General features: G+C 38.5%; 2 protein-coding genes and 1 long non-coding RNA gene across 3 annotated transcripts; 1 reads left to right on the top strand and 2 right to left on the bottom strand.

Moving 5' to 3' along the window:
* Positions 1-2707: 2707 nt before the first annotated feature.
* LOC101166764 (glycosyltransferase 8 domain-containing protein 2) lies at positions 2708-4954 on the bottom strand. Its single transcript, XM_011490989.3, has 4 exons — positions 3910-4954; positions 3593-3759; positions 3155-3267; positions 2708-2987 (listed from the first exon to the last, which is right to left on the bottom strand). The coding sequence occupies exons 1-4, from the start codon at positions 3931-3933 to the stop codon at positions 2809-2811; spliced, it is 483 nt and encodes a 160-aa protein (XP_011489291.1). The 5' UTR covers positions 3934-4954; the 3' UTR covers positions 2708-2808.
* Positions 4955-8141: 3187 nt separating this feature from the next.
* ankrd16 (ankyrin repeat domain 16) lies at positions 8142-14925 on the top strand. The gene is made up of 7 exons (XM_004082965.4): positions 8142-8604; positions 11857-12077; positions 12157-12199; positions 12284-12392; positions 12468-12629; positions 12726-12804; positions 14677-14925. Exons 1-7 carry the CDS (start codon positions 8240-8242, stop codon positions 14838-14840), a joined length of 1143 nt encoding a protein of 380 aa, XP_004083013.1. The 5' UTR covers positions 8142-8239; the 3' UTR covers positions 14841-14925.
* A 3675-nt stretch (positions 14926-18600) lies between these two features.
* LOC110017637 lies at positions 18601-19650 on the bottom strand. The gene is made up of 3 exons (XR_002293100.2): positions 19432-19650; positions 19186-19341; positions 18601-19069 (listed from the first exon to the last, which is right to left on the bottom strand). It is a non-coding gene; the product is annotated as an uncharacterized LOC110017637 (long non-coding RNA).
* Between the last annotated feature and the right edge of the window lie 345 nt (positions 19651-19995).

Here is a 19995-nt window from a genome sequence, read left to right as displayed (position 1 = left end):
GGGGGAGGTGTTTGGATCCGTGATTGACAGTGAGGTTAGCATGAGGTAACGTAGTCACGCCCCGTCTTTAATATGGAGAGTGGTACAGTGGCACAGGAAATTTCTGCCACCACGTTGCACACAAAACTTTCTTAGTCGCACATGAAAATATTAAATATTTGCTTTTCAATTAGTTTTTTATTTTACTGTCATAGTACAAAGCAAAGTGATGCCAGTTTCTCCACAAAACGGTCTCTGGAAGCTGAGGATTTTTCTCCTCCACCTCCTCATGATCCAGACTGAAGGGAACCGGTGTCTGAGTGTTAAAAGGACGCTTGCATCATAAATATAAGGATACCGTATGGAGTAAATGATCCCAAGTGAAACATTCATTGGAAATCTCATCACCCTGACACAGTCTGCTGGATTCAATGCCAACTGCGTTCAACCACTGTTCCCTTGCTTCCAGATCAACTGGAAAGATGCACAAGCCAGTAATTTTTGACGACCGAAGGCAATGAACCTACAAGCCATGCTAACACGTTAACAACCGACCGGTACAGAATCAAAGATGGGCGGGGCTTTTTTTTGGTCACCTGTGTGAAAGCATTCATAAAGTCTCAGGGGCAAAAATATATATATGATAAGCTTGGAGGTCTGCCATTTCTTCAATTATGTAATTTCAAAATAGGAAAAATTCCTTTAAACTGTCTAATTTTCATAAGCAGGTTTTTATTGGCATTGACTTTGATCTACAAACATAATGTTTCTCCTCAGCCCCACTATTTTTGGAATAATTCTGTACAAAAACAAGAGTATTTTTCTTTAAAATTGGTTTGAAAAGAACATTTCTCTTGTGACACAGCTGATTAATCCACAAGGTAACCTGATGTCATATGTTGAGTTTCTGTCCACCTATAATCTGCATGTCTCACCTGCAGAGTTTGCATTGGTTACTGGAGCCATCCCAAGTGGTGTTAGACTTCTGTGTAGCAGTTCTCCTTCAAATACTCCATTTTCTCCTCCCAAATTAAAAGAATTGTGGTGTGGAAAGCTATGTTTGTTAGCTGGCAGGAATAATCAAAGTATCCGTTCTCTGTTTTAAAATGAGATTGCTGCAAAACCGCATGTTATCTCATACTGGAATAGGTCTGGCTGTAGAATTCAGTGGGAAAAGGTTTGGTCTTTGCCCCAAAAGTATTTTATCACCAATAAAATTAAATAAATTTCTTTCAAAATTCTTCATAAATTTTACCCAGTGAAACACTTCTTTTTCCAAATTTAAAAAAGATCTGCACATAAACTGTTCATTTTGTCATTCCTCACCAAAAACTTTACCTCATCCTTTTTGGGATTGCTCCTTCACTCAAGTATTTTGGAAAGATTTGATACATTTTATAAGAACTCATCTATGTATAGATTATATATTATTCTATGAGCATATTATTTTTGGATATTTTACACAAGGGAGACTTAATGCAGAGAAAAAATATGTACTTAATTTACTTATAATTATGGCTAAATACTTTATACACAAGTGTAAATATTCTAACAAAAAAACAGTATTTTTTCCCCCAGAAAGAAATGGTACTGTATGTAAGCATAAAATCCTCCACTAACAAAAAAGCTGTTAGAACAGTTGAAACATGGTCTCTTTTGAAACTTTAACAGATTCCTTTGCATTTATTATTTTTGCTTAACGTGTTAAACATTGTTATTATTATGTTTTTTGAAAAAAATAAATCATTCCCTGCCAAACGTGAAAATTGTCTTTTGCACACGTGGAGTTTTGTATTTGGTATTTTGTATTTGCAACATTTGTTAATAAAGTTAAAAAAATAAAAATAAAATATTAGAAAGAATTTCAGTGATTCCGACTGCCGGGATCAGCGACTCAAGAATTAAACGTTTGCACTGGGAATTCAGTATCTCTAACATTTGTAAGGATGCAAAGAATGAATTGCAAAATCTTTTTTTAAAGGAAAAAAACATCCAAGGGGCCATTGAATTGGCTGAAAGCCAGCAGGCCTGTTTTTCTGATGAATTTGATTGACAGATATATTAGCCAATGGTGACATTAGTTAAACTTCTCCGTGAAGGGAGTCTCAAAATTGACCAGAGCTATCTCTCACAAATGTGGGGAAATTCACAAATGAGAGCAGGTTTGTGAAACAGGTTGTGTGCATTTCTGATTATTGAGACTGAATTAATTCCATAGCTCTATTTCACTGGCTAAATGCCCCTGCCTTCTTTTCTCAGCCAATCCCAATCATCTTTCTGCTTTTAAATTCATGGATGTTTATCTCTACCTTTCAGATGGTTCTGCCGGCCTTCGTCTTCTTCCTGCTCTCACCATAGTTTGACAATTCTTTGTATTTCCTGTGTCTTCTTAAGGCTTCTGTTCTGTCTCCCTTCTGAGCCTGTATCTCGCATTGTGAAAATCGATTTGACAAGCAGGTCTATGAATGCGATTGACAACATTTTTTCCATAAGGAAGGGAAAGGCGGACCCTTCCTGCCCAGATGGAACTTTTACGTTTGGATACATTCCATAGAGCAGGTGGGGTTGGTGTGCCTGTCCGATCTGTCTTTGGATGTTTGATAACCCGATTTCTGTCAGGATTTCTGATTTGTCTAGCAGTGTCAAAGCAGCAAACAGTGTGGATTGTTGCGTCCTGGTCTTTTATTCAGGAGAAGATTTGAGCTCAGCAAAATGAAGAAATATCAAGTTGTAAGATTACCAATATTTAATCAAGTTTCACATGCAACAATTTAGGTTATACAGAGAGATTTATACTTCTCTGAGCTACAGCAGGATGTTGTGCAGACTTTAACTGTCTTTATCAGAGCGAATCAAAATGAACTTTCCAGAGGGGTCTGGGATGAACCACTTCTCCCACATATCCAGGTGGACAGCAGGATAATTCCATGGTTTAAATGGGCCATTCCAGTGCAGCAGCTGAGCCCTCTGAAGGAAGCTCGTTGAATAAAAGGGGTCTGGGCTCCAGCCTGGACACACAAGGAGTTTATGACATATCATCTGTCTTAACATCTGTATTAGCTGTATTTTTTTGACAACTTCTAAGATTGAGGTATGAGAGTCTTTGCTAAATCCCAAACACAGTGGGATTAGCATCTTGCACTGTTGTGTTTGATGTGTTTGAACGGTGTCTTACCCAGGTGTCTGACGTGCCACAGAGGATCCAGACGTGTAAATTTGGCATGAAAAACTATCAGCATGGGTGGAGTTGCCACGCCTCCTGCCATAGAACTGCTATATATGTTCTGTCTGCAAAAGGGGGAAAAGGAGGTTTTGATCAGGGGACTGGTCTGCATTAAATAAACATAGACATCTAAAAACATTATTGTGATAAATGTGCATAAACAAATTACCAAATGTTTCACCAAAAACAAAAATAAATAAAAACCCACACAGGAATGGTTTCCTATTCTTTGTATACAAACATCTCAGCCAAACAACCTGATAATGGTTTTTCCATTTACTCTAACATTTCACTAAAGTATTTAATCATTTAAATGTTGCATTTGTCTCACAACCATGAAGAACAGCATGTTGCAGCTGAATGTCTAGAACTCAAATACCCCATATCGACCTGAAGTTTAGTTCCATCCATTTCTCTAGCTGTTTGGTTATTTTTAGTTTCTTCCACTCTTTAATGTTGGCTACAAACACTCCAGGGTTGAAAGTGCAATCACTGGGGTTGATGCCCAGGTCTTTAACTTCCTGTTTCCTATAGTCCAAGAAGCCCATGTACGTCGTCTAAAGCATGAACAACAAAATACTTTAGTATACAAACACAAGCTTTTGCAAGAAGTACTAAACAGCAAATAAACAAAACACTGATTCGTGTTATTGAAAAAAAAAAGAGTTTGATTATTATATCAGTTTTATAAAGCTGGAAAAGTCTACCTGCATGCCGATACTTTGAACCATCTCGTGGGCTCCAGGCAGGTCGCAGTCAGTGGCAAAAGCAGCTGCGTGACCTCTTCTTAGATAGATGCCAAACAGATGCCTAATGTCACCTGTAAAATAATAAAATTGAAGAATTTAACAATATTCTCTAAGAATGGTACTTTTGGCCAAGATCTATACGCCTCTCTTCACCCAGAAACCTATACGAGCTTCTATGAGAAGATGTCAAGGTTTTTAAGATGAGATGTTCAATTTCTTCTTCAAGTCCTGCATCTTGTAAACTTGTAAAATTCCTTCTTAGCTAAAAGTAGTCTATTACAAGTCTACCACAAGTACTCTTGGTCAAACTGTCTCAGTGTTGGTGACAAGACGAAGTGATGTAAGATTTGTGCATGAGAGGTACCAATCAGGTTTCCAATACAGACTGAGTAGAGACACTGCCCTCTCCATTGACCGTATATGCAAATTAGAAGTCAATGACCCCTTCCCCTGGCCTTCTAAACATGAAGTACCTGCTAGTCCCAAGAAGCCAATATCCCATAGACTTCTATAGAGAAATAAACAGCTGTTACTCAGTCATTCCATTAGTTAGAATAGCCATTCTTGATCTGATAGCTTTTTTTAAACATGTTCTTAATAATCATGTTTTGGTCATGATGTTCTTTTTGTACTTTAAGGTATTCAAGGCATAAATGGACCAATCAGATGCCTCAAAAAAAGTCCTAACATGCTATGGGGTTGCTATGGAAATGATGACTCAGGCCAACTCGGACCAATCACTGCGTACTGAAAATGTGGACGTCCTTATCGCAAAAAATTTATTTCATTTGGTTCAAGCCAGAAGTACTCCATTTCCTGTGGGTGACGTCGCACTCAGTCGGTCAATTTGTCGTACAGTTAATGGCCTCCTCTCAACATGCAGTGCTTATCACTGCCAACTGCTGGTTGGAGTGCAGATTATACTCTCCTCAACTGTCTAGAACAGGCTTGGAGACCACTACGTCTAGACTCTAGACTCTAGACTCTAGACCAGGGGTCGGGAACCTTTTTGGCCAGGAGAGCCATAAACGCCACATATTTTTAAATGTAATTTCGAAAGAGCCATACAATAATGTAGTGTCCCTTTCCCACACTAAGGCACGGAGACTTAACCTCTTTTAGGGTTCTTTATTCTGGTTACTGTAGACCGCAACAAACGCCGTACAATCAATTCAGCAACTCCTGAATCTCTCCCGCCGAGACGAGAGCGCTTCTCCCAACTTTATATTCCCCCGTCCTGCTCCAGCCCTCCCATTTCCTTATTCGGCCCATGGCTGAACCCCATTGGTCCAAACTCCCTAACAACAGGCTGAGCGACAGAACTGAGGGCCAATCAGATCTCTGCTTGAACGATGCGTTCCATGAACTCCAGAACTTTTAACGTGGCCCAACAGCCAAGTTAAACTCAGTCCGCGACAATATGTTTAAAACTAAATATACAAATGAATGTGTGCATTTGATGTAATTTCAACATTTTTAAAGTCCAATAAGTCTGTGGATTCTTTTTAATAACATTGTTATACTGTTGCTAATAAATGATGAGTATTTCTCGTGGTGGTTTTGCTGATGGTCTAGTCTGGTTGATCCGTGGTGAGTTTCTGCTTCATGCAGGCGTTGAGACTTTAAACGTGATCGTAGGTCTGAATGTTCTTTAGATGTGAGACAGACATGGAACCAAACACACACACCCACGCTGCAGGAGTGACGGGCAGCAGGTTTACGTTTTTACCATCTCTGCGCGATTCACCTGCTGCCGGTCCCACTCCCCACCCCCTCTGCTTTCTTCCTCACACATCCCGTCCCCAAAACTGCGCGCTCTTCCTCAGGGAGGCAATTCAAAGGTTTCCGGGTGGTACAAACTCTGTGAAATAATAGATAACAGTAAACTGATAGTTTTTTCTCCAAGCACCGCTACTACTGCGCGCCTCTGGCATTGCATCGCGCCCGAGAAGGACTGGTCTAATGAAAAAAAAAAGTATAATTAAGGATTTGTCTGCGAGCCACATGTGACCATCAAAAGAGCCATATATGGCTCGCGAGCCATAGGTTCCCGACCCCTGGTTTACACTCTTCCCCACTATCTTGCAGCCCCTCACAACTCAACCTCACAAAAATGGTGAGCAATATCGTAGCCATCTAGACATGCAGTTCTGATCCAGATTCCAACTCAGAAAAGGAAAACGAAGACATTCATGGATCTATATATAGTAGATGCATCGGAATGGGGTTGTGCAGAGAGCTTGTGGCCCACCAAGTCCCTGACTGTTGCACCAGCATCACTGCTACAAGCTTTTTGGCCTTTTTTTCTGCCCCTGTTTTACAACGGTTTCAATGAAGTTCCCGGAAACACACTTTTTAAATCTTGTTTATGTCCTCCATTATGAGAAAATGCCATGAAAACATATCAAAAACACTTAAAACACATTTTGTAGTTCTTGGAGTGGGTGTTTAACTACATTTCCCATGAGTTCTTGTGTGATTTTTTAATGGACAACATAAGTATTAATCTCAGTTAAATAAGTGGTCGTTCGTTTTTATAAATCACAAATCTACCATTGTTTGCTAACGTTTCAAACAATGAGTTATATCACTAGAGGAGACACGCCCGCTTGAGAAGCCTGGCAACCGGTGGCGGAGCCCGACGCCATCTTGGTAAGGTCGTTGGCGACAACATGACAATGCTTTCTATTGCCTTTAGTTTAGTGGCATCTAAGTAGCTTTTATACACATACATATATATATATATATATATATATATATATATATATATATATATATATATATATATATATATATATATATATATATATATATATATATATATATATATATATATATATATATATATATATATGATATATATATGATAAAAAATGATACTGTATATATATTATTATATAAATATATAGATAAATCATTTGCTGTTGTTAAATAAGAGAAACAGTCAGCCTTAAAAGCTTAAACTTTGATGAAACATGCATAGTTGCAGGACTTCTTACAAATAAAAAATTATTACAAATAATTTTTTAAAATAATTTCTAAACATTTTGAAGTTTTAGACCTCTTTGAAATTATTTAGAAAAGCCCAACAATAAGTCACCAATAATAGATTAAAATCAATAGTAAGTCAAAAGAAATAATAAATAACAACAATAAATAAACAATAAGTCAATAAATATTAATAATAAATCAATAATAGGTCAATAAATAATAATGATAATAATAATAAATAATAAGTCAACAAAAAGTCCAAAAGTTAACAATAGATTTACACTTAAAAAAAAAACCCAATAGATTTACCCCACTGATTCATGCAAGTGATCAATTTGTGTAACACAGATGGTATGGTGCCGGGGTTCAAGCGAACAGTCTGGCCACTTTTATCAAAATCTGTTTCCACAAAATGTTTTGAACATAGCCAGAAGGTATTGCTAGTTTGTAACCACAATGATCCATCTGGGTTAGCTCTTTTGACAGCTAAGGCCCATTTTTTCCTCAAGTCAGAATCCATTGGAAACCTGCAAGAAAAGTTCAGTCACTGAGTCAGAAATGTATAAATCTATATTACTATAAAAGCTTAGTCCTGGTATACTGTATATAGGTTCAACTAAATTAAGTTTACATTCATGTCAACAGCAAATTATACGTACATCATGCAGCATGTTGATAATGGCCATCAATTTCCATGCGGGAACATCCCAAATGGATAAATAAAGTTGTCTATCTATCTATCTATCTAGCCCTGCAGCAGCATCATGCATATGCATATACATGTGTACTATTTATGAAGCCCCTGGAGCTTTGAAAGAAAAAAATATAGCACTTATCAGTGAAATGTTATGCCTTCCTTCTTCGTGGACTCATTTCTCCGATTTTGGCAGTTGAATCCCGCACAATGAACTGGCATTTTGCAAATAATGCGTTCACATGCATGCACTGCAGCAGTGACTCGACCTCACCAAGATGGCGGTGCTCACCTCCCATGAGCAATCACGTGATGTCTCCTCTAGCAATATAACTCATTGGTTTCAAAGACCTACATGTTTTATAGTCATACATAAGTAGCTTACATATTTTTACAAGGCAAATTTTAAAAAGAACATAAATAAACAAACAAATGAAAATTTTAATCTGTAATTCATTATTCGTGCAGCCAGGGGTAGTTGGGCAGAGCAGCGAAACGGGACCACACTGCCATCTACTGTCCTGTGCAGAGATCACTGTAAACACTTCAGCAGAGCGTTTCCTCTTAAAGTATTAGTCTTTAAAAATATCATGAAACTCCTCGATGTCCAGTCTTCCACAAGAAGCCAGCATGGACAGCGATCATATCAAGGTGTTGGTGAAGCTCGTCACCGAGGGCCGGCTGGGCTCTGTGCAGGAAGTGGTGACTTCAGGCGGTTCCGAGGCGGCTCACATGGTCTGTAGCAAACACCTCGGCCGCTCTGGAGACACTCTGCTGCACTATGCCGCCAGACACGGACATTTGGACATTGTAAAGTACATCATAACGCAACTGGGTTCGGATGTGGACGTGTGCAACAACGACTATAAGACGCCGCTCCACGAAGCTGCTTCAATGGGGCACAAAGAATGTGTCCGATACCTGCTCCGGGAGGGAGCCATGGTGGACAGCTTAAAAAAAGCTGACTGGTGAGGAAATATCCAACAATTTACAGGCGTCAAGATTCTTATCTGGTTGTCGCCTCACTAATGCGTGTGACTTACGATAGCTCAGTCGATAACGTGGGGGCAAATTGATTATGAACGTCGAAGTCTTAAGTTAAGGTTGCTACTTCGACTCCGGTTTGAAGCAAACAATTCTTTGTTGTTGATTATATTTACATTTTTAATAAAACCATTTTTTGTTTTAGACTTTTATTTACTCCTCGTATTTGAAATTTTACCATTCTCAATTTTTTTTACAAGTGAAGCAAAGTGAAACTCATGTTGTGGACCTTCAGGTGAGAATGACTTTCTGGATTAGCTTGAGACCTCTACTACATATATGGATTCATTCATGAAATAAAAATGAGAGAAGTTAAAAATCTATTAGTCACAACAATATTGGTAGATCATTATGCTTGTTAACAAAAATGACCCACTGTAAGCTTCTCAGATTTTGAAATATTGAAAAATCATGAAATGTTAAGATTATTTTTGCAATCCAAAACTGAAATGTATTCAGATGATTTGTAAGATGTAAGTGAAAAACACAACTTTTTTAAACGTTTAATTTGATTCATAAAAGAAAAAAAGAATTAAATATCATAAGTGAGAGTTTTTACCATTTAATCAAGATCAAGCTCTCAGGGAAGTTTTTCACCCTCCCATTTCAAGTAATATGCAATTCTCAATTGACTACTCAATTTGCAATTTTATGATGCAATTTAAAAATGCATTTTGCAATTGACATTTCAACACTGGTGGGCTGTCAGGGCCTTCAAGGCCTTGTCTGAAGACCTAAAAAAATTTCTGAATCATGTGTTAATTCTATTTTGTCCATGCATACTCATTAAATCATTCCCTTATATTGTGTTTATGATGGTTATGCTTCTTCCAGACAGACGTATTTTCACATTGGAGCATTTAACCAATCGCATTTCAGCTGTCCATTGTTGCCAGGCGGGGTCAGAGCTAAAGAAGCCTTCAGTATGAGTTCTGAAAGTACCCTAATGCAAAATCAATGTTGGACATTCATTTCTTTCAACCAATCGGATTTTGAGTTGGTGTCAGCAACTGAAACTTCTTCTAGAAGTCTCAGGAAACACCACGGTATTCAGACCTTCTGATTGGACAGAAGTTTCAGGGATACTGGAAGAATTTCCCACATGCAGCCTTGCCCAGTTTGACACAGAGCCACGGAGCAGCTCAGTTAAAAACAGAGCTGACTGTAATGTACGCCATGGATGATTTTGCAAGAAAATCTCTCACTGATTTCCTTGACTTCATCAGAAAAATCTAAGCCATGTAGATTTGTGTATTTAGTGCTGACCATCTCCCGTGTCCAGTACGTCTGTCGTGTGGACATTTTCGTCTCTAAAGCAAATTAAAACTTAGGCAAAAACACAACTGGACAGACTTGGCTCTCATTACTGGCCTTGATGGCAATAGAAAAGGACTTCTTGACAGGGAGATCGAACTGTTTTTGAGGAAAGAGAGGAGGATGGATTTTGTCTTCAAATAATCCGATTTTTGAGTGAAATGAAAAATATCATTATAAATAATATTCCAAATTTATGTGGTTATTTTCAACAATTTTTGGTGGATGTTGTTACATAACAGGATTTGTTCACTGTTTTGTCCATTCAGTTTATTTAGAGGCATTTATTGTGGCTACAGAAATTTTCAATTTGCAATGCAGAGGTCGTTTCTCCATCGTAAAATGGTTAATGAGGGGTTGAGTGATTCACACATAGCACTACTGAAGGCCCAGGTGTGTAATGCACGGCCCGCCACTGCATTTCCATTAGCAATTCCGTCTTATGATGTTGCAATTTAGATATAGATAGGAAAATTTACAATTCAGTCTTACAATTTTACCAATACACTTTTAAATAAAAGCAGAATCAATTGCATTTTGGTACGATAATTCTAATGAATATGAATTTTTCAGTGTCTTTTTTTGTGTCTGTGTGCTAAATGGTGTGCTTGCCAGATCTAAACCCATGAAATTAAACAATCAGCAAAAAGGAAACGCAGTAGAAAACATTTTACTCCAAAACTGCATCTGCAGATTACTTTTGCGTCCACATATTTGTCAACTGTTGTTATTGGAAGACCTGTGTGTGTGTGGCCCTGTGATGGACTAGGCAACAGTCCAAGGTGTACCCCACCATGACCCTAAAGTAGCTGGAATAGACTCCAGCAACCCCATGACCCTGCATAGGACCAATCAGGACTAGAAGAGGGATGGATCCATGATAAAATGCTGTCCAGAGTCACTGTCAAATGAAAACGGTATTTATTTTTTGCTACTGAAATGTTTCACTTTCCAGTTGGGATGGGCGATTCTTGAAATTTGGGTATTAGTCTGATACCAAGTAATAACAGTGCCGATATCGATACTTTTTCTTGAAATATTTGAGTAGAGAACATTTTTGGAAATAAACAATTTTTTGTTCATTAACTTTATAATAAAACACAAGAGAGAGACTTTCAGCAAATAGAAATGTTTGTTTACTGATTACAACAATTTTTTGTATCACACTACGGTTTGTGAAATGTGTTCATAGTTGATCACTGGGTGAACTGCAGACCCAGCTCCTCATGAACCATTTGGTGGTTTAAAAACCGGTAAACACAAAAATGTAAAGAACACAACAAACAATCCTCAATGAACCTCTCCGCTGACCTATGAAGCAGGGAAGGGCAAGGTGTGAGCAGCAGCAGGGGTGTATACGCTGTTTACACAGTGTTGCCAGACAGGACAGTTTTCTGCTCGAGTTGGGCAGTTTTTTTCCCAATCTGGCAACACTGGAGAGAGACAGACACTGTGCTTGCATGAACTATGTTCATAAATTCAAGCTCGTTGCTGTATGTATTAAAGAAAAACTGCAACGAAAGCATTGATTTCTAGTATCAATACTTCACCTTGCTATCAATGCTATTGATACTCAGATTGATCTGCCCAACCCCACTTTCCAGGATTGAATTTTTTTGAGGTTCCATTGTGAATAAAATATGTATTTATATGTGATTGTTGCTTTCTTTATTTCATGTTTTTCCCACATTTTAACTTTTTTCTGAGATCATAACTATTATTTGCTATAAATCCACTTCTGCGTCTGTTCCACTCATACTGTCCATTTCACAGAAAATTCACTAACATATTTTAAAAAAGGCAGACAGATTCAGTATATGCCTGCTCATTTCACTCCAGGTATTTGTCTTTTATTTCCCTAGGACTCCTCTCATGATGGCATGCACTCGTAAAAACCTAGATGTTATTCAGGAACTGCTGGATCATAGTGCCAACCCTGCGCTGAGGAACAAGGATGGGTGGAATGCCTTCCACATTGCCTGTAGGGAGGGAGATCCTCAAGTTGTGGAGCATCTGCTTCTTGTTTTTCCTGACATATGGAGGACAGAGAGTAAGACACGCAGAACGCCACTGCACACTGCAGGTGAAGGAGCCTTTTATGCAAAGTTAAGCTTTAGGGGATTATATATTTGATTTTAATGTGTCATCTTCTTACCATTCAGCAATGCATGGCTGTGAAGCCGTCGTAAGGGTTTTGTTGGATAGGTAGGTTGTACTCGATGTACAAGTCACAAAAGTGGGAAAAACTAAGAGTCCACTCTGAATGATACTTGGCTGGTCCTCTTCTAGGTGCAGCTACACCCCAGACAGCAAAGACAGCTGTGGAGTCACTCCCTTCATGGATGCCGTTCGGCATGGTCACGTCTCCGTGGCAAGACTGCTTCTGGAGAACCACCAGGTCCAGCATGACCCAACAGCACACTGATTTGTCCGTCTTTATGAGGACATCCCTGACCTAAGGTGTATGTGTCAGGCATCACCGGTGGCAGCTGATATACTTGGGGCTCAGCCAGTGCACCAGGTTGCTGTAACGGGACAGGAAGAGGCACTCCGTTTTCTGGTGGGGGACCTCAAAGTGGAGGTGAATCAGAGGGCAACTGACATCCAGATCACTGCACTGCATTATGCCGCTAAGGTTAGAGGAGTTAACTGCATCATCATGTCTTAAAGGCCCACAAAATCAAAGTTTTTAATGTTTAAACAACTTATTATTTTCTTTCATAATTTTTAGGAGGGTCACTCATCCATCATTAAGACCCTGGTGGAGCTGGGGGCAGACCTTCATGTTCGAGACAAAAAGGGACGAACTGGTCAGCAGTGTTTTATACTTTTTAAAAAATGCTTTACTGCTCTACCTTTGCCAGAGTCCTGGGAGCTTGACGGTCCTGCAATATCTTAGCTTTTCCTAGCACTGAACTTTTCTGCACTGAGATGTCTGAGGTTTTTCCAGGGATCTGCTGTAGCCACTCCTCCAGCTTGGGGGTTACTGCCCCGAGTGCTCCAATTACCACAGGCACCACTGTCACCTTCACTTTCCATGCTTTCTCCAGTTCTTCTCTGAGTCCCTGGTATTTCTCCCGTTTCTCATGTTCCTTCTTCCTGATGTTTCTGTCACTTGGTACTGCCACATCCACCACAACGGAGGTCGCTTTGTTACGTGTGCGCCCGGGGGAATCTTCAGGATCGCAATCTGTCCCGCTGCCCTGGTTGTGCGAGCTGCCGAACTAAGGAGAACTGTGACTCCGAGCAGGGCGCGGACCGCCAGCTCATACACTGGCTTTAGGGCGGTGTGTGAGGTGTTCTGTTGCCAGTCGTGTCCCGACAAAATTAAGGCTGATGTTATTCCCACATATTTACCTGCGGCCAAGATGCACATTGCGGCATTGACAGCGTGGATTCTATGTTCATCCAAGGCTAAATGTTGTTAGCACGTGTTAGCCTAATTCTAACCCTTCTTGCAGCTCCGTTCCGCCTCAAAATAAGCACCGACCACATGGAATAAAAATAAAATCATGAGCAAACAGGTACTTCATAATAATCATAACAATAATAAAAGCATGTTTAGAAGATCATCTCCCTCTATGTAGCAGCTCTGTTTATTTACAACGGAACTCAATTTTTCTTCTTCTAAGGTTGTTTCCGGTATTTTAGATAGTTCTGCGCATGTCAAAATGATTTTTTCCGACTGAAAGTGTGGCGTATGTAAACGTTTGTTATAATCTGAAAAGGTTTTTCTGAGCCCATGTACACAGTTGAATTCTAATCCGATTAAAGATATTTTGTGGCTAGTCCCTGGTTGGTTTGACATTACCATCCTGTCAGTCTGGATCTGGAAGTCCCACAGGAGCTTTGTTTTCTCATTCTCGACCACTTTCGGATGGGTTTTGACTTTTGGATCTCCAGTTCATATTCTGCACACATGTCCTTGTATATTATTCCAGCCACTTGGTTGTTGCGCTCCATGTATGCTTTTCCTGTCAGCATCCTGCAGTTATGTGCTGTATTGTTCAAATGCTTCTTTGCACAGCCTACACCTTGGGTTTTGTCTGGTGTGGTAGATCTGAGCCTCTTGCTCTGGTGCTCAGGGCTTGTTCCTGAGCTGCCAGGATAAGTGCTTCAGTGCTGTCCTGTAGGCCAGCCCTTTCTAGACATTGGTAGGGCTTCTTGATATCTGCCACTTCAGTAACGGTCCGGTGGTACATCTCATGCAGGGGCTTGTCCTCCCATGGGGAGCTGTCCTCCAGCACTGTATCGTGTGCTCTCCATTGCCTGAGACATTCACTGTCAGTTGGGGCCCTGAGCTTGATGTATTCATGCATCTTGGATCTTTCATCCTGGGTAATGGCTTCCACGCTCACCAGTCCTAAGCCTCCTTCCTTGCAGCTAGCATACAGTCTTAGGATGCTGGATTTGGATGGAACCCTTCATGTATGGAAAGAAGCTTTGGTGTCTAAACATCTGTGGTCTGTCCATATTTTTTGCATGTAACAAGAAATATAAATACAGGAACTAATTAATTAAAAAACATATTATGATACAGCAGGTAATGTACTGATTTTTTTATAGGTCTGTTTTTTATTGTATACCAGAACTGAACTTGTGGACCTGCTGAAATTTTATGCTTTATGTCTTCTGCTCCACTAACATTTCCCATTTCATCTTTGCTTCTCTTCTCTTGTCAGCTCTTCATATGGCTTGCATCGGGCAGCATGCAGAGACGGTCAGGATGCTGCTACTGCTTGGTCTGAAAGATTCCCAGGATGCCTCTGGAACAATGGCACAACAGCTCGCCAAAAAACCTGGCGTTGTGCAAGCTTTTGAATGTGTCTCACTAAAAGGATCCTAGAAGTTTCTGCTGTGAACCTGGTTGCATTTGCAGCTTTTTTTATGGTTTATTTGAGTAAAGAAATAAAGAAAACGTGTGCAGTTGAGATTGATTTGATCATTTTCAGCAGGATGCTATAGCACTCGTGTCAAACTCAAGGCCCGGGGGCCAAATGTGGCCCTCCATGTCATTTTATGTGGCCCGCGAGAGTATCAAAGTTTTTAATTTCTTAAAATAAAAAATGGGTGTGTATTTATTCATATCTAGGGGGAATTGGATTTGAAATATGGGATTGGGCAACTATACATTAGGACTTAAACGCTGTCCATATAACCTAACCTAACAGAATCAAATTTAAAAGGATTTATGCTAAAGTAACAAGAAAACATGTTTTCTCTGCAACTGTAATTCTCACTTTAAAAAGTTATAATAAATAATGAGTTATTTAACGTTAAGGAGTAGTTACATTTATTTTTCAATACATTTATTACAAGTTCTCTCTGGCCCTTTGAGGACAGACACTATGCTGATGTGGCCCTCAGTGAAAGTGAGTTTTTCTAAAAGATTTAATAAAAGTTAAGTTAGTTTTCCGTTATCATTTTCAACTAAATTATTTGACATTTTACCCTGGTAGTTATTTTTTCCTACAGTTTATTAACATGCAATTTTATGTAACCTCACAAAAAACAAATATATTCTTTCTAAATAATGTTTTTTTTTTTTTTTCAATGTTTGTGCAAAGGGAACTGTAATTTTTTTTTAGCAATTATGTGATCACAATATGTTTGATAAATTTTACACAAAAAAAATAACATATTTATGTTTTCTGTAGCTACACAAAAAGTGAACATGTTGAAGTTTTATTCGTTTTTTTCTTTTGTCTTAATCAAAGATTAAGTCTTTGAAAACTTTAACATAAATGTTTTATTTATTTTAAGATGAATAAATGGTTTCAATTTAGTTTAATTTTGTCTGTTGGCCACTTCACCTTAATCCTGTTTCTTAAATATTGTTATTCTTAAATATACCATATAAAATAATCCAGACATTATTAGATAAGTGTTTCAGTTAGAAAGATAAAAGACAATGTTTTGCTGTTATTAAAAAAACACAAACCTTGAAGGAGAACTAAACTGTTTACCTCTGATTTCATCAAGAAGATTTAAAAACTGTTTGATGTGTGTTCGTTGTGGTTTCAAGATGTTTTCTTTTAATTGAACTTCAAACAAACATATAAACATAGCTACAACAGAAAGAAATAAAAAATAATAAAATGCAAATAAAATAAAAATGAAAAAAACATTAAAATTGTAGTTTACAATACTAGGGATTTTATTCGGCGGCGGCCGTGGTGCAGCGGTAGGGCAGTCAACTCATGATCGTAAGATTGCAGGTTCAATTCCCGCCTTGCACGCCCATGTGTCGAAGTGTCCTTGGGCAAGACACTGAACCCCACTTTGCCTCTGGTGGGATGTTGGCACCAGTGTTTGGCAGGGGAGCCACCATCAGTGTGTGAATGGGACTGTGACTGTAAAGCACTTTGGGCCTTCAAAAGAAGGTAGAAAGCGCTATGTAAGTATACGCCATTTACCATTTGTCATACAACATGTAATCTTCAATGAAAATAGACAGTTTTATTGAATTTTTGCTTTTTATTAATTTCAGAGATTTAAAATATAAACTGATCTCTTTATGAAATGTATTAAATAATGGTTTGGTTTTTTGAAAATCTGCTCTTATGAATGAAAGATTTCCCAGATATTAAAGTATTGAATGTCAAATCAAAAAATTTATCACTAAAAACTACTCCAAATAATATGATGTGCTTTTGTAATTGAATAGAAATAGGAAAGGGAAACTTTGAGGAGCACCAAGAAAAAAAATCCTCCCAAAAACTGTACGTTCAAAAAACATATGATCAAGTGTTTCTATATTTATGTCACAGAGAGAACAGTTATTTTCTGGAAAACAAAAAAGTATTTGTAATAGTTCCTTGCATGGATAGACTGCATTCATTATTTTAAAATGGATTTCTTTGTATTTTGTAAAAATTGGATATTTTATAAACTGAGATCTTAACTTGCTTATTTCTTCTTTTGTGTAATGCTGTGACATAGAATGATTTTTGTAAGATGTTGGAAACAGTTCTCTAACAAACAAAGATCGTATAAATGAGTTTGGAAGTTTTGAGTTAACCGGTCGACCATCAAACAACAGAGATGGAAGCTGAACTTGAACATATTGAACCAGACTGGAGGACATTTGGATCAAAGTCTGAGGAAATGCTTTGATCAAATTGTTGTATTGTTTTCTATCATTCAATTTAAACTTACTGGAAAAAGTTTCAAATAAGATTATGTTTATATTATTATTAATAATATGTAATAATGACCAAATACCGTTATAAATCCAATCCTTGTAAAATATTGATTTGTTACTACATAAAATATACTGACAGTTCCATATGGGAGTGTTGTGTGGACTAAAGTTGTGTTTGAATTTGAGTTTTCAGTACAGTAACACCTGTTGATGATAAGTAGAAAGTTTAATAGGAAGTTTTCTGTAATCAAAATCACATTTTAAAAGGAATTCAATGCCCCTTAGATGAGAGAAAATGTTTGAAGGACTATGAAACCAAATATTTCTTTCATTTTGCAGAAAAGACCTAAGCCAATTTCTTTTAATCATACCATCCAAACTTTCAAATTCAATGGCTTTAAGTCCACCTTCAGTATAATCCTGAAATATTGTCCCTTTTTTTATGCAATGAGTTTTGTTTTTCCAGATTAAGTTAAAATTGGCCTGGTTTATTGCTTTCCTTGCAGATTTAGGAATTGGGTGTGAATTTGCTAGATAAATGAATCTGGATAAACATTCTAATTTAGTGAGAAACACTCTGCCCAGAATAGAAATGTCATGCTGTGACCACATGTTTAAATTGACTTTACACTTTTCTAAGGTTTTCCATAAGGTCGTTTCCTCCAAGTTTTGGCTATATTTGGTAATATGAACACCAATATATTTCACAACAGTCCTAACAGGTATGTTATGAATAACTGACTGACCAGAATGGTGAATTGGCAAGAATTCACACTTGCTGAGATTTAATTTTAAACCAGATGCTTTAGAGAAGAAATCTACGCTCTGAATGATCTCCGGTATTTGATGACTGTAATGTATGAAAGTATGAAACATAAATTTGTGTTCAACCGTGTCAAAGGCTTTAAAGAAATCTAAAAATAAAATGAAGCCATCATCTTCAATTAATTGATTATAGTCAATCAAATTAAGAACTAACTGGATAGTATTGTGAATTGATTCAAAACGTTTAACAGGGAAGACACGTTGTACGCTGAGACGCTGAGACCCTGTCACTTTAACCCAATGCATCATGGGAGATGTAGTGCAAAAACTGCCAAAGAGGACAGACATACTTGCTTCTCTGAGCTTCATTGTTTTGTTCACTTGTTCCACGGTCTGACACCGGATCCCGCAGAAAGCTACACCATTAAAGACGAGCTTTAGCTGGTATTTATGATGGAATTGAGAGACTTTATGACAGGGGTGTCCAAAGTTTTTTGGGTGAGGGCCAAATACAGAAAAATGAGCAAAGGTCCGGGCCGCACACAAGAGGTGACATATTGACACATGATTACTGTGTATTTTTAACTCACCTATAATGTGAAGAACATTGCTCTCAGTGGGAGCAGTGATGCGGATCTGTGCCACATAAAACAAGCGCACGTCAAAATGAAACATTCACTCAGACAATGAAACCTCATTCCAACCAGGCAGTTCAGAACAGGTTTATTGAGCAGCTGAAGCCAGCAGATCTTTACATACGTAGCTGTTAGTGTGGTTGACTGGCAGAGTACACGACTTTGTAGTTTATAAAGAGTCGACTGTTTTCTCAGAAAAGTAGACCAAAAAAAAGGGCTTATGGGTGACCAACGAGGACAATTTTAACATTAAACACACACAATTTAAAAGCTTCATTTTACAATTTCACTCTGTGACAAAATATGCAGCTATGAACAAAAAAAATTCCAAAAACAAAACAAGTTCTTTTTTACATAAGGGAATACTTTTTCACAGTTCAGAATGCATTTTCTTCACCTTTTAGGTTCACTCTATCTTTGTGTAGCATGCAAACATGGCCTTGCGAACAGCATCCTTGTAGGTGTCAGACGGAGACAGCTCATAGGAGCTTCCTTTAGTTCCTAAGCCTGTGCCCTTTGCTCTTATAAAGCCTGTGTGGAGATGTGAAGGCCATTATTAGGAGAGACAGGCAGGCGACAACCCCTCGTGTAACGCTGCTAATTACACGAGGAAAATAGTGAAGAAGGCCTGGATGGTGTTGACTCACCGTGATGGGAAAAAAAAAACTGTTGTTCAACTTGCAGGCTAGCTGCCATTTGCTTGAATTTCTGTGCTCGTTCGGCACCTGTGTATGAAGCGTAGCTGCTCTGATGCTTGGTCTCATAGTGCCGACGGACATTTTACTCTTTCATCACGGTAACATCTTCGGTGCAAATCAAACAGAGACACTTTCCATTGATTTCCTTAAAGAAATGTTCATTTTCCCACCGTGTTTGAAATCTTCGACACTCACTTGCTATCTTGCGTTTCTTCGGTTCTGCCACTTCTGGCGACTCGTGGTAAATAGTCTTCTTTGCTTAATTTTGTTTAGTGGAGAAACACCTTTCTGTGACCAACTCCATCTAGTGTTGAAACTGAGGAGTGCAACAGAGTTGAGCGCCATGTGCGGGCCATATTCAATTATATTTTCAAAATTTGCTGCGGGCCAATTAAAAACAGACCCGCGGGCCGCAGTTTGCCTGCGGGCCGTAGTTTGGACACCCCTGCTTCATGAGCAGAATCGGAACAAGGAAGTGAAAACTTTAACCACTTCTGATTGGTCAGACTGATGACGTAGGATTAAGGCTCCAAGAATGATTGGTAGAGACAGTTAAAGGGGCGGGACTTTTCCGAAAACAGAGCTGATGCTGCGGCTAAATCGCGGTACCGCCATTCTTATCAAAATGTCTTTAATGGAATCAAATAAAAACAAAGAAAAAAGTATTTTACAATCTTTCATATTCTTAACTACTCAGTGTGTTTGGATGAACACAGAGCTGATATCCTGGAGATGGTAAATGTTTTTAGATAGATCAGT

This window comes from Oryzias latipes, chromosome 23, assembly GCF_002234675.1.
Source record: "Oryzias latipes chromosome 23, ASM223467v1".
In the NCBI taxonomy this organism is placed as follows: Eukaryota; Metazoa; Chordata; class Actinopteri; order Beloniformes; family Adrianichthyidae; genus Oryzias; species Oryzias latipes.
The sequence above is the reverse complement of the archived record's forward strand: the minus strand, read 5'-3'. Positions and strand labels throughout refer to the sequence as shown.

Coding starts and splice junctions, on each gene's coding strand:
- LOC101166764 (XM_011490989.3), bottom strand. CDS start 3,933: ATGGTTCAAAGTATCGGCATGCAG. Junction 3,760..3,909: donor TTCAAAGTATCGGCATGCAG/GTAGACTTTTCC, acceptor TTCATGCTTTAG/ACGACGTACATGGGCTTCTT. Junction 2,988..3,154: donor GTGGCACGTCAGACACCTGG/GTAAGACACCGT, acceptor TTGTGTGTCCAG/GCTGGAGCCCAGACCCCTTT.
- ankrd16 (XM_004082965.4), top strand. CDS start 8,240: ATGTCCAGTCTTCCACAAGAAGCCAGCATGGACAGCGATCATATCAAG. Junction 12,078..12,156: donor AACGCCACTGCACACTGCAG/GTGAAGGAGCCT, acceptor CTTACCATTCAG/CAATGCATGGCTGTGAAGCC. Junction 12,630..12,725: donor CACTGCATTATGCCGCTAAG/GTTAGAGGAGTT, acceptor CATAATTTTTAG/GAGGGTCACTCATCCATCAT.